The sequence below is a fragment of the Sarcophilus harrisii genome, chromosome 1 (assembly GCF_902635505.1).
Source record: "Sarcophilus harrisii chromosome 1, mSarHar1.11, whole genome shotgun sequence".
Classification (NCBI taxonomy): Eukaryota; Metazoa; Chordata; class Mammalia; order Dasyuromorphia; family Dasyuridae; genus Sarcophilus; species Sarcophilus harrisii.
Window position 1 is genome coordinate 500934231 of NC_045426.1, and position 14982 is coordinate 500949212.

A 14982-nucleotide genomic window follows, 5' to 3' on the forward strand; every position below is an offset into this window, starting at 1 on the left:
ATCTGGTGTCTTATCCTGGCAGGTGATCTGCAGAATCTTCTTGAGACAATTCAAATAGAAGCGATTTTGTTTTCTGGCATAGTACTGGTAGATTGTCCAGGTTTCATAGAATAATGTCCACGTTTCATAGAGCACAGTGACGCTGTAGACCTTCAGTCTAGCATCAGTCCAATGCCTCTCCTCTCTCACACTTTCCTTCAGAGCCTCCCAAACATTGAATTAGCTCTGGCAACATGTGTGTCAATCTCATTATCAATGTGGACATCCCCAGAAAGTATATTGTGTTTGGGAGAATATCTTTTCCCCAGACAGAGTACCTCAGATCAAGGAAAGAGAAATATGGAGTTTTTACTTCTCACCATAAGGTTAACAAAAAAATGAGGAAGAAGGATTTTATTCTGAAGAAGACTTCTATCATCTTTGAGAGAGTCCATGACAACACAGAGGATTCTGAGATTAATAACAAAGAAAAACATTTCCCAAAGGAATAAACTTGACTTTTAGCAATGTTTGTGATTTCAAACCTTGCATACTTCCCTTATCCATTCTGACACTGAATATTGCTGATTAAAGATACATATTGTAATTGAGCCTAAATAGCTATAAAAATACAATCTGTGCCATAAGAAACTAGAGATGCTATCAGGAAGCAGTCTGGACTAATGCACTAATATGTTTCTTTTCCCTTCTGGCTACTTAAAGACCTAAGCTGCGAAACTCCCATACCAATTGATTCTAACTCATCTGCTTCCAAATCAGGCTCTTTCGCTCTCTCTTTCAGATGTAGGTATCAGACTTTGTAACAGACAATTTATTTAATATATGAGAACAAACAACTTTTCTTGGCTTTTACATAATGAATTGATGTACACTGTGGATTAGAAAGGAATTTTAATGTTGATTAAAAAGGCTATTAAGCTGGATGGTCACATTAAACTCAGAAAATGTTAAAAAGTAGTGTTCTTCACATGGTTTTGGCAAAGGTTAATGTTGAAGAACTGTCCACGTATATGTTTTGAAAAATAAAAAAAAAACTTTAATTAAAAAAAAAGATGAAGAAGCTGATTTTAGAAAGGACTGGAAAATTTTACATGAACTGAGGTTAAGCAAAAAAAGCAGAACAAGGAATAGATTATACACAATAACAGTAAGAATGTTTAATGATCAACTAAAAAAAGGAAAGCAGTGTTCTTTAATTTAAAAAAAGAGCTTCAACAAATCAACTGAATTCCAATAATCATCTTTTAAGTGTCAAAAATGTGGACACAGTTTCTAACCTGAAGGAACTTATATTCACACACTATGGAGCCTGAGATTTAGAACTAAATAGGGCTACTAGGTGGTACCATAGTGCATAGAGTACATTAGAAACTTACTTGCTATGGGATACTGAATAGTCATTTCACCCTGTTTGCCTCAGTTTCCTTATTTATAAAATGAGCTGGAATAGGAAATAACAAACCTCTCTAGTATTTTGCAAAAAAACAACAACAACAAAAAAAAAAAAAAACCAACCCAAAGGGGGTCATGACTGAAATAACTGCACAGTCACAACAATGGGTCTTTAGAGATCACTGAGCCCAATTTCCTCATTTTACAGATGAGGAAAGACACAGAGAAAATTTAAATGATCCCACAGCCAGGGAGTATTTGAATCAGAATTTGAATATGAGTATTCTTGAGTTTATATCTAAAACTATAACCTCTATCCTACCTAGTAGTCTCTAATCTAAACTTAACATTTCCACAAATAAATAAATAAATATAATAAGAGGTAGCTTTTCTTATTGGACAGCTCATGATAGATAATTTTTGTCCTGCATTGGTAAAGGGAGATTCCTCTCACAGAAACGAAATCATTGTTCTAAATAAACAAAAAATAAATATAATTTGAGGAAAAATATTGATATATAGATAGATGAGGGAAAGAATTCCACAGGAGAACATGGCGTACACTTTGAGCAAGGAGAAATTAGTAAGAGGAAAGGATGACCAGAAAAGGGGGTCAATATGTCCTGAGTGTGTGATGTCTGAATCAGATGTGTGATTTCATTAGTAAGGAGAGATTCCCTTGAGAAAAACACCCATCATTAATGCAGGTCAATTCCTTCTCTGCAACTCACAGTCCTAAAGAATTGCTCAGACTCTATAAAGTGTCTAAGGGACTTTCCAAAGATCATAATACAGCCAGTTTGTGGTAGAGGTAGCATCTAAACTCAGACTTTTCTAACTCTGAGGCAGGCTCTTCATTTACTAAGTCATTGCTGACTCTGTTTGAGTTTTTAGGTTTAAAAATATATATTTTATTGTTTTCATGTACGGTAGAGTGGAAAGAGGGCAGTTAAGTGGAACAATAGATAGAGTACTAGGTCTAGAGTCAGGAAGAATCATCTTCCCCAGTTCAAATCCTATTTCAGACACTAGCCATGTGATTCTGAGCAAGTCACTTCACTCTTTGCCTCAGTTTCCTCATCTGTAAAATGAGCTGGAGAAAGAAATAAACCACTCCAGTATTTTTACCAAGAAAAGCCCAAACAGGGTCATAAAGAATTAGAGACTGAAAACCAATTGAACAAAAGGGAAGAACTATTTTATATCTGTGATTGTTATTGAGGATAAAATCTAGCCAACCAAATGTGTATTTCCAGAAAAATGTGATACAGGTAAAATGACCAGTGAAATCCAGGAGCAACACCCCAACTCCAAACCACAGAACAGTACAAGGCTAGTTCTTATCACCACTGAAATATAGAGTCCTCTGGAATAGATTATTTATTCTCCCTGAGCACTGTGTTTGGTAAAAAGCAACATAAAAACAAATGTTCAATAAGTGACTAAAGTTGAAGTAGATGACATTTTTGGGTTTTTTTCTTTTTTATTATAAATTTTTATTGACAGAACATATGCATGGGTAAGTTTTTACAACATTATCCCTTGCACTCACTTCTGTTCTGACTTTTCCCTTCCCTCCACCCCCTCCCTAGATGACAAACAGTCTTATACATGTTAAATATGTTATGAGTATATACTAGATACAATATATGTGTACAGAACCGTACAGTTCTCTTGTTGCAGTAGAAGAATTGGATTCAGAAGATAAAAATAACTTGGGAAGAAAGACAAAACTGCAACTAGTCCACATTCATTTCCCAGTGTTCCTTCTCTGGGTGTAGCTGATTCTTTTTATCATTGATCAATTGGAACTGAATCAGATCTTCTCTTTGTCGAAGAAATACACTTCCATCAGAACACATCTTAATACAGTATCATTGTTGAAGTGTATAATGACCTCCTGGTTCTGCTTATTTCACTCACCATCAGTTCATGTACGTCTCTCCAAGCCTCTCTGTATTCATCCTGCTGGTCATTTCATTTTTTTTAAATAACTTTTATTGCCAGAACCCATGCCAGGGTAATTTTTATAACATTATCCCTTGCACTCACTTCTGTTCCGATTTTTCCCCTCTCTCCCTTCACCCCCTCCCCCAGATGGCAAGCAGTCCTATATATGTTAAAGAGGTTACAGTATATCTTAGATACAATATATGTGTGCAGAACCAGACAGTTCTCTTGTTGCTCAGGGAGAGTTGGATTCAGAAGGTATAAATAACCTGGGAGGAAAAACAAAAATGCAAGCAGTTTACATTCATTTCCTAGTGTTCTTTCTTTGGATGTAGTTACTTCTGTCCATCCTTGATCAATTGAAACTGAGTTAGATCTTCTCTTTGTCAAAGATATCCACTTCCATCCTCACACAGTATCGTTGAAGTATATAATGATCTCCTAGTTCTGCTCATTTCACTCAACATTTCTAAGTCTCTCCAAGCTTCTCTGTATTCATCCTGCTGGTCGTTTCTTCCAGAACAATAATATTCCATAACATTCATATACCACAATTTACTCAACCATTCTCCAATCGATGGGCATCCATTCATTTTCCAGCTTCTAGCCACTACAAACAGAGCCGCCACAAACATTTTGGCACATACAGGTCCCTTTCCCTTCTTTAGTATCTCTCTGGGGTATTAGCCCAGTAATAATACTGTTGGATCAAAGGGTATGCACAGTTTGATAACTTTTTGGGCATAATTCCAGATTGCTCTCCAGAATGGTTGGATTCGTTCACAACTCCACCAACAAGCATCAGTGTCCCAGTTTTCCTGCATCCCCTCCAACATTCATCATTATTTTTCCCTGTCATCTTAGCCAATCTGAGAGGTGTGTAGTGGTATCTCAGAGTTGTCTTAATTTGCATTTCTCTGATCAATAGTGATTGGAACACCCTTTCATATGAGTAGAAATAGTTTCAATTTCATTATTTGAAAATAGTTCATATCCTTTGACCATTTATCAATTGGAGAATAGCTTGGTTTCTTATAAATTAGAGTAAATTCTCTAAATATTTTGGAAATGAGACCTTTATCAGAATCTTTAATTGTAAAAATGTTTTCCCAGTTTGTTGCTTCCCTTTTAATATTGTTTGCATTTGTTTTGTTTGTACAAAGGCTTTTTTAGTTTGATATAATCAAATTTTTCTATTTTGTGATCAATAATAAACTCTAGTTCTTCTTTGGTCGCAAATTCCTTCCTTCTCCTTTTGGTTTATTTTAAAAGGCTGACATTAATGATAGAAAGCCACTAGCAATCATTACCATTCTAAATGACTTTTGACCATTGAATATCCATTATGTATCCACTGCTACCCTACATTTCCACTCCTTTTCATATAATATTAGAATAATGGTTCTATGATATGCTATTCAATGACACTGTTGTAACTTGACTATGATTCACTGTGACAATGTTCCAAGAAGAAATAGGACCATATGTAATGAAAGAAGTATCACTTCAATTATCCAAATTATCATAATGCTCTTTGAGCCCTGCTTACAGGAAGCACTTTGGTTCATCAAGGAACATTAGTAATACAAAAGCATTGATTAATCAAAGTTTCCATACAGCGTTACTAATGGCCCCTTCCTTATGAGACAATGTAACTGTAGAAGAGCATCTAGTTATTAATAACTGCCAGGAGCCATTTCATGGTTATTATGCCTGAGGAATAAGTCACCACTTGCAAATAACCTGTGTCAGTAAAACCCACACAATAGAGCTCATTACCATCATTACATATTTATGTTACAGCCCACAGGCAGAAACTTTTGGAGAGACTGCCTAGCTGAGAATGGGCCAATCATTGCACAGCAAATGAGGGAAAATATAATGCACCATTCGAAACCAATTGAAATATCAACACAACCTGAAATAATTCCATCTGCAATGAAATCAGGATGTTGTCTACACTTGGGAAAAATATGAGATAGGAAAAAAAAATGATATCTACTCAGACTTTGATACAATAGAGAGAAAATTTAATGTTAAAATTCCAACATCTTTTAGAATTCCAATAGTTTTGAATTTTGCTCAAATTTGGTTGAAACTGATTTGGGGGCAAGAGAAGCAGATGACACCCAAGAAAGCAATTTTATCCCTGTGGGAATTTTCCCTTCTATTAATATGGCTTGGTCATCCTTATAATTTACAGCCTCAGAAAAATGCCTGTGGAGATAAGGGATTAAGTGATGATAATTTATGATCCTATGAAACTGTCACTTGCTCATAATTGTATAGTTAGTATACAGGAGGAGGACTTAAATACAGGTATTCCTATCAACATATGAAATGAGCAAAAGGGAAAGCAGTGGGATATATAGGGGCAAGTACATAGGGCAATTCTCTCAGATCAGAATTACAGAAAATAGAATAAAATGCTAACTGCTTGTTAGCACACATCATATTTTATTAAATAACTTTGTAGTTGGCAAACTGAAGTGTACATTGGCAATTCAAGTAGTAAAGAATTCTGAATGTGCTGACAAGTTCGTAGAGCTCTGCTATAGATAAGCCCGAAGAATGATCAGCATTCCCTAAGAGAAAAATTCTAATCTGATCAGGGAATTTACCACCCATTCCCCACCCCCAAAAAAACCAAACCTTTTTTGTTAACTGTATTTCAACATAATTGGTTTCCTTTTTAATTACATATATATGTATATGTGCACATACATATATATATATTATTTTATGAATTTAAAAACATTATTCTATATTATTGTTTTATAAGAAACAATCAGCAGGAGACTTACATGATCTTATCCTAAGTGAAGTGAGTAGAACCAAGAAATCATGGTACACAGCATACACAGTTATACACAGCATATAACAAGATTATACAATGATCAGTTCTTATGGACATGGCTCTCTTCTACAATGAGATGACTGATGCCAGTTCCAATGGTCGTGATGAAGAGAGCCATCTACACCCAGAGAGGGACCTGTGGGAGCTGAGTGTGGATTACAACATAGCATTTTCACTCTTTTAGTTGTTGTTTGCTTGTATTTTGTTTTCTTTCTCATTTCTTCCCTTTTTGATCTGATTTTTCTTGTGCAGCAAGATAATTGTATAAATGTTTACGTATATTGGGTTTAACATGCATTTTAACATGTTTAACATATATTGAATTACTTGCCATGTAAGGGGTGGGGTGAAGGAAGGGAGGAATTTGGAACACAAGGTTTTGCAAGGGTCAGTTGAAAAATTATCCATGCATATGTTTTGTAAATAAAAAGCTTTAATAAAAATTTTTTTAATCTTATTTTATGAAAGGATCCATGGCCATCAGCATACTGCCAATGGGTCTATGACACCAAAAAAGTCAAGAATCCTGTGCTAAAATATCAAGACCTCTTTATAGGTTTCACTGAATAAGCCTGAGCACCTGAGTTGATCATAGTAAGGCTGTACTTCACCAGGGGCATATACCCTGATTGTCCTATACCTATAAAAATACTTAAAATGAGAGCTTGCAACAATCTTTTTTTCCACTATCAATGGTCATAACTTCAGCTGTGCTTTGATGTGTACTGTCCACATCTACCCTTAATGGACCCTGAGTTATGGAAGAATCACTAACCTAAGGAGATAAGAAAGTTACACACAAGTTCAATAGTTGCTATCACAATTAAGCTGAATTAAAAAACAAGTCCAAGATTTGCTTGAATATCATTGTGCTGAAAATAAATTCTTCCTCCTCAAATTTTCCTGGAACCCTTTTTTGAAGGAAAAAAAAGCATCTCTTTTTTGTACCCTGCATCTGTACTGTTCTCATACCATATTTATTTTCCTTCTAAGTTCAGATCTGATTCTACTTCATTCATCTAACCTTTTCTACTCTCCCTCCCTTTTCTCCCACTCCCAGTTATTGGTGCCTTATGTTATATCTCAAATTACTTCTTAGTATTTATCTCCTCAACATGTATATCTCCTAGTCAATGGATTTAATTTTGTTGCATAATGGACCTTTCTGATATTCTGGTGCAACCCATGAACCTTCTTCCCAAAATAATGTTTTATACACATTAAATTACATACACAGGTTTAGAAATGAAATTAAATATCATCAAAATAAACATACTTAAAAACAACCAAGTTAACCAACTGAAAGATAATAATCCTTGCTGTAAAACAAGAGTTGTTTCATTTGTTACTTTATGTGCCCCAAATCAAGCAAAGTGACAGGTTTAATAAAGATGCTGGACTGAGATATTAAAGTCATAAACCAGAATAGTATCTATCAAAGAATAAAAAGCAATGAGTAAAAGAGATTTTTGTATTTGCATCTCTAGCATATTGTCTTGCCTATGACAACACTTACTGTACTGAATGCAAAGTTTTGAAAGTAGAGCCAAATGGACATAGAAAAGGAGAGATAAACTGGTGGATGGTAGGTTTGATAATAATAATAATTCCCCTGTATCTACTGCAGCACTTTACAATCCACAAAATTATTTATCTGTAGCTTACTGTTTGATGTGTATAACTATCCTATGAAGTAGAAAGTGTATTACTATTCCTATTTCCAGATGAAAAAAAATTAGGATTCAGAAAGGTTAATTGATTTGACCAAGATCATGTAAAACTCAAATACTTTGACTCCTGATATTGTATTATTTCATCTATTTTAAATCATCAGTTATTGGGAGTCTGGAGTTGGCTAATACATCACAAGAAGAGCCTGCAATGGCTCAGTGGGTGGCAATCTAATTACAAAACCAATGCATCACCATAATAAAATATTAGAAAGCAAAACTTATTTATTGTTGGAGACACTAATTTTAATATAAAATATGATAGTGAAGTACTATCCATCCACTAATAGATATTTAAAGATGCTAGTTCTCCTAACTACAAAAGCAGCTATTTTGGGGGAAGAACACTTTTTTTCCTGTGTCATCTATATGCACTTAAAATTCTGAAAGAAAAAAAATACAGGGAAGCAAAGACAATTTTGAAATAGTTTAGAAAGTTTTAGAAATATATTTTTAAAAAAAGTTTTTTTACCAAGATTTATATGCTGGATATACTGGGAGAAAATAATCTTATTGATATAAAAAATTAGTTCATCAAATATAATTACAAATTTTATTTATATATATATATATGTATATATATTTATAAAGAGAGATTACATATAACAAGGTATAGTAAAAACAGTTATTTTAATAACAGCTCAGTATGAATATTCTTATATATAATCATTAAAAGACAATACTTTAAATAACCCTAGCTAACTCAATCTTTGTAGAAACAACCTGTTTCCACTTTGATCTTTTTCCTATTTTTGAAATTTAAAACTTTTAAAAACACCATTTTCAAAATCTTCATCTAAATTGAAAAAGAAAGAAGCAATAATCATTTTACATCATTATAGCTAATAATTAGGTCGTGAAGTCTTAGAAAAGAAGAACAATTAGTAATACTATTTTATTGTATCTCCAATTTTCAAAACACTATTTTAATCATTTTCCAATGAGAAATTTGGAAAAGTTCAAAGATACAAAAATTTGTCTACTTTTTTGTTAGCCAATTAAATTTAGACCTATCAAGGTCTTTAACTTCCCAAGGTAGAGCACAATCCTGAATTTCAATGGATATTAGCTGTCTTGCATGTGGACTAATGCCCACAAGAAATTTCCCTAGTCTTTAAAACAGAAATTTCTAAATTCATTAACCTGACCTAAAATTCAGAACTGTCTTTAGTCTAAGTTGACAATATGCCATATTAATGTTTTCTGGTCATAATATTCTTATTTCTTTTTAGAAATACCATAAATACAGCCTGTTAATGCATTAAATATGAAAAAGACTAACTGAAGGAACTCAATTTATTAATGATTCAATAGACCTTATGCTAAAAAGCATCTATTTGGAATTCATCTATTATTCATTTCACAGCTTAGCTGCCATTCCCACAGGCCAAATATTTATTAAATATTACTATGTTTTAAGCATCTCCATACGTTTATTTGTAGAAGTACATATTTTCCCAAATAAAAGCTAAATTTCGTAAGAACATCCATCAGTCAATGGTAATTTAACATGTATTTTCAGAGACGGTGGCAGAAATGGGCTTTCAGACACAAAGGATATATTGTGCAACCAAACAAAAGAATGATTATTATTAAACAGAATAATTGACTATAAATTGAACAAGACACATTGATGGAAGGACATAATAAATATTTATAAGTGTGGTAATTAATAAACACAACAAAGAATGATGAGAGAAAGCCAGCACTTTGGAGACCCTATCAAGTCTAAAAAAAAGTAATTCTCTCACCTTTGGGTAAAGTGGGTAAAGCAAGAGGTAGGTCCCATTAAGTATACAGTAGCACATATTTACAGAATTTTTGGATTTATAGATATATTAATGTAAAAATAGCTGCTTTCCTCACTTTTTAGTGGGGACATTATCAATGGCAATAACAACATTTCAGATATCTGGGTATATTAAAAAGTACATAGAGACAATCACACATCTATGAAGAGAAAAGAGAACTCCAAAAGATAACTTTTAGCTTTACATGGATTTTTCTAGTAAACAAATACTTAAATAGCTGTTAGGAGATACTGCTATAAAATGGAGAATTACATTAATGATTCAAATTACCCTTTTAGAAGAACCAACTAAGAGAGAGTGTGTGTGTGTGTGTGTGTGTGTGTGTGTGTGTGTGTGTGTGTGTGTCTGTGAATAACTTGGAGAAGACAAGTAGCATGGGAAAAACAAGATCATCTCCTTTGAACTCAAAATTTTACAAATTCATAGAATTAAAGGTCATTTAATTTAAACTTATTTTTGAATAAGAATCACCTCTATAATAATGGCAACAAATAGTCACCCATAACTGGCTTTTGCTTGAAGGTTTCTAGTGAAAAGGAACCATTTTTCCCCAAGTCAACATCTTCAAATTTTGGAAGGGAATAAATTTTAGGAATTCTTTTTCTTAACTCTGATATGTGATCTTCTTAATGTGTCCACTCTCTCCAATGATATACATTACAAGCAATTTATGACCTCCTATTAAGTTTATTAATTATTTCTGGTCTCATAAATATACTAAAAATAAATTTCATAAAGTCTCCATCAGTTATCCCTCCTTCTTCCATGACCAAACAATGTTTTTTTCCTGGTCAAAAATCTTCTCTATTGACACTGTTACTCTCCTGTCATTTTTTTCATTAATAATGTGTTTCAGAGTATTTAGACACACTATGCTTCTTTGCCCTTTGAATAATTTGCAACTTTGATTCTTCAAAAAATGATATTCCATGCCTCAAAAACATAGTTATAAGTGACTTTTTCCAACTTCCACCCATTGATCTTAGTCAAATATTATATATGTATAGATATGGATATATATATATTATATACCCCCCCACATGTATATACATATATGAATGAGAATAATCACAGAATCTTCCCTTATGTACTGCTCTTTTTTTTCTCTCACTATATTTCAGCCTCTTCTGATGGTTCCCTCTCATGTCAAAAGACAACAAAAAGAACAGAGAATAACTCTTACTGACTTAACTAAGACACTATCAATTTGAATGTAAACTAAGATAGAATTAGCTTTTCTTGATTGACACATTACATTGTTAATATGTATTTAATTTGTAATCTACCACAACTCCCATATATTTGTTTTATGCATTTTAGGATGGTATTTTAATTAGAGTTCAAAATGTATATTCTATATCTTGACTGGAAATTTTTTTAAACATTCTTTTACTATCATCCTAAAACCCATCTAGCATACATTTAGGTGGGAAAGAAATTTTTCCAATAAGAATATAATAACTGAAGACAATACAATACAAAGTTTAATTCAAGTTATAGAAATTCATTTATATCCAAATGTTAGAAACAGGTTGAATATGTAAAATATCACTTTATGTCTTTGTTAAACAAAAAAAATTCCAATAGCTTTAAAAGTCCAAGAAAACCCCATTCAAACTTGAATGATATAAATGTTGCATGGGCAAAAAAAAAAAAAAAATACGCAACAACAAAAAGTTCAAATGGCATCAAATTAACTATGATAATTAATGTCAAAATTTTAAGTAAAAGCAAAGTACTAAAAACAAATCACTCTCTCTTTCTATAAATCACACTTTCATTGTAAGATTAAGATTCTTGGCAGAATTTTTCTGAGCACAAGGATGTAAAGCCAATTAAAATACCATCAGTAGAATACCTATTTCCTACTCATCTGTCATTCTGGAGTAATTCATATTAACTAGGCTCTTAGGTCAGAATTTCTTCATTTACAAAATGAGGGATTTTTATTAGAGCAACTTCAAGATTCCTTCTACCTTTAAAGTCCAATATGCTGCTATCTGCAGTTGGTAGCATGACAGAGAGGAAGGAGAACTTAATTGGAAATTACATCACAGCACTAGGTTTAAATCTTGGCTCTGCCACTTAACTAACTCTACTTATCTGGCCTTTTATTTTCTTGATCTGCAAAAATGAAAGGGCTGCATTGATAACCTAAAAAAGAACACTTCAAGCTTTAAGACTCCATGCCTCCTAGAATGTATGTCTAACAACTTAGATTTATTAATAATATCTCATTATATTACTCTCCATAAGAAGCATCTGAAATGTCTGTTGAGTCACTTGCATATTGCGACTTTCATGAAACAATACATCATTTCTTTTGACTGATCATGTTTATATCAAGCCTAAATCAAAATTTCTTTCTGCATGGCATCTTTAAAAATTATATTGTTTTCATTTCTTTATTATTATGAAAATAAACTGTGTCTGGGTAAAAATGATTTCTGAACTGAAGTGTGATTTCAGTGATTTAATGAATTATATTATAATATAATTATACAATATATTATATTCTCTGCACACAGAATTAAAAAAATTCAGAGTTTTTGATTCACTGATTTTTAAAAAAATATATATTATCTTGAAGAAGTTCAGAGATGTGATTATTAATCAAAATGTTACCTCAAAACCTAGTCTCTTCTTTTAGCTATAGCACTGAGATTGCATTTCTATTCTGCACAATATGATTGAGATAAGAGGAAAAGGCAAAACTGTGTTGGTGTTGTCAAGGACTGCAATGGCACAGCTGCTTTCGCAGGAGGAAAAAAAAAAAAAACAATGATGCTATCAGCATGTGAGAAACTCTAGTGATGGCCTAAATGGAAAATGTATTAGCATTTCTCTAAAGCTCATGAGTCACTTCTAGCCTGCATAGCATACCCACTCCTAAATAAATGAGAATGCAGGAACTAATCATACTCTGCAAAGCTTGTGTTGGTAAATGAGGTCAGTCTCATTTCACTTGATTTCTCAATAAATCAGGCACATTTTACCCTTGGAATTCTATAGAGGGAAGAGCTTGCAGCACCTAATATTAATATCTCCATTACAGACAAGACTAGACTCTATATATTAGACTTTATATTCACAGAAGCAGGTTGCTATTCTTTCCCTCAAGATGGCAAATGAGATGACAGTTATCCTGGAAATGGAAATGGGAAATAGAGAGTAGAGAATTAATCATCTGAAAACACTACCTTTATTCTTTGGTCTTCTATATCTATGACAGTAGCAACACGAATTAAACTGGGATTGCGTTTATCTACAGCTTCAAGTTTCATATTCACCAGAAATCCATGAGGTTTTCGCTGCAACAAACAGGAGAAAAGTGAGTCACAACGATCAATAAAGGGCAATCCAAAGTGAAAAAAGGCAGCAGAAAAATAAAGTCAATATGTTCTTTAAATTCATATGTTGATAATTTTAGAAATAGAGGAAATTAGACATACAGAAGGTCTACCCAAATCAAAGTGAATATTTCTTTGTTCAGAAATTCATCCTAATTCATCCGAAAAGGAGATGTTAACTATGTTAACATCCAAGTTCCCTGACCCTATATCTAACACTCCTTCCAGCATTCAGTTTCATTGTGGCAGAAAATTAACCTAAACTAATTGCTCAAACAAGTTAGAGAGACAAAAGTCAATACTTTTTTATTCAGAGATGCATAGATTATATTAAATGTTATCCTATAAAACTAACCAACCTATTAAACATTAATTGGTGGCTATCTGAACTACTGAGGATATTCAAGAAACATAGGATATTTGAGCCACAAATTTAATGAATGCAATAGTCCATTAGAATATTTGATCTCTTTAAGTTTATCTGATTATTTTGCTATGTGTGTTTAGGTTTTCTTTCTTATAGACACTTTGATATTGGAACAACCATTGGCTGTTCTCACTCTGCAGTTTTATATTGAGTAATAAAAAATACGACAAATGTACACATAGAAACTCTTACAAAAATTAACTTAAAAGAACTTGGATAAAAGCAATAATATTACAATTATTAACAGAATATACATAGTATACATAGATGCATGCCTATAGGCACTTATATGTATATATGCATATTTTATATTATATTTATTTATTTAAAGAAGTGAGAATTAAGATGATTTCCCAGATAAAATAACCCTTCCCTGGAAACTATTGCCATATGTCTTTTCTTCTTTTATCAGAATATAATATTGGTAAAGAATTCTTTATCAAACATGGGATTAACCAAACATTCCAAAAGATAAAACACGTAATTTTAATTCCATGAAATTAAAAAAGATTTTGTGGGAAGAACATTAATACACCTAGAATAATAAGGGAAGGAATTGACTGAGAAAAAAACAACTTTCAATTAAATACTTCTGATAATTATCTGAAATCTAAGATCTATAGACAATAAACAGAAATATATCAGGCCAAAAGCCATTCAACAACAGATAAGCAGTCAAAGAATATCCAAAGAATTAAGAACCATTAACAATCATAGGAAGAAATGGTCCAAATAATTAATAATCAGAAAAATCCAAAAGTAAATAATTCTTAAGTTTTATCAGCAAATTAGTAAGGATGACAAACAAGGAATTTAATAACTGTTGGAGGAATGATTTTTAAAAGGGAGATATAAAAAGCAATGTTGATAGAGTTTTAAATTGTTCCAACCAATCAGAAAAGCAATTTGGAACTTAGTGATGAAATTGACTAAAATATTTATTACCATTGACTCAAATCTTTTATTGCTAGGCATATCCTCCAAAAGATGAATGACTAAAAATAAAAAAGGTCTCAAATAGCTAAATATATTTATAGCAGCATTTTTTCTAGAAGCAAAGAACTATGTGAGAGATAGAAGGAAGGTAGCAGGAAGGAAAGAAGAGAGGAAAAGGAGGAAGGAAAGAAGGAAGGAAGAGAGGAAAGAAGGGAATAATGAAATGAAGGAAGGAAGGAAGAGGGGAAGGAAAGAGGACAGGAGGGCAAAAAGAAAAAAATGAAATAATAGAAAGCAAGGAAGGAAGGGAAGAAGGGAGGAACAGAGGGAAGGAAAGACAGGGAGGGAAGGAAGGAAGGAAAAAAAGAAGCAAGGGAGGGAGGGAAAGGGGAAAGAAAAAAGGAAGAAGGGAAGGAAGGAAGGGAGGGAGGGAGGGAGGAAGGAAGGAAGGAAGGAAGGAAAGAAGGAAGGAAGGAAGGAAGGAAGGAAGGAGCCATGCTCTCCTTTCCCTTCCTCTTTCCTTAGGGAG

The 14982-nt window shown here is 32.9% G+C and overlaps 1 protein-coding gene across 1 annotated transcript in view; it reads right to left on the reverse strand.

Moving 5' to 3' along the window:
• L3MBTL4 (L3MBTL histone methyl-lysine binding protein 4) overlaps positions 1-14982 on the reverse strand; it is a 489530-nt gene that overhangs the window by 267705 nt on the left and 206843 nt on the right. Inside the window, exon 12 of the mRNA XM_031946621.1 lies at positions 12941-13051. Within this exon, the coding sequence (XP_031802481.1) occupies positions 12941-13051 (111 nt within the window). The remainder of the gene's footprint in view (positions 1-12940; positions 13052-14982) is intronic.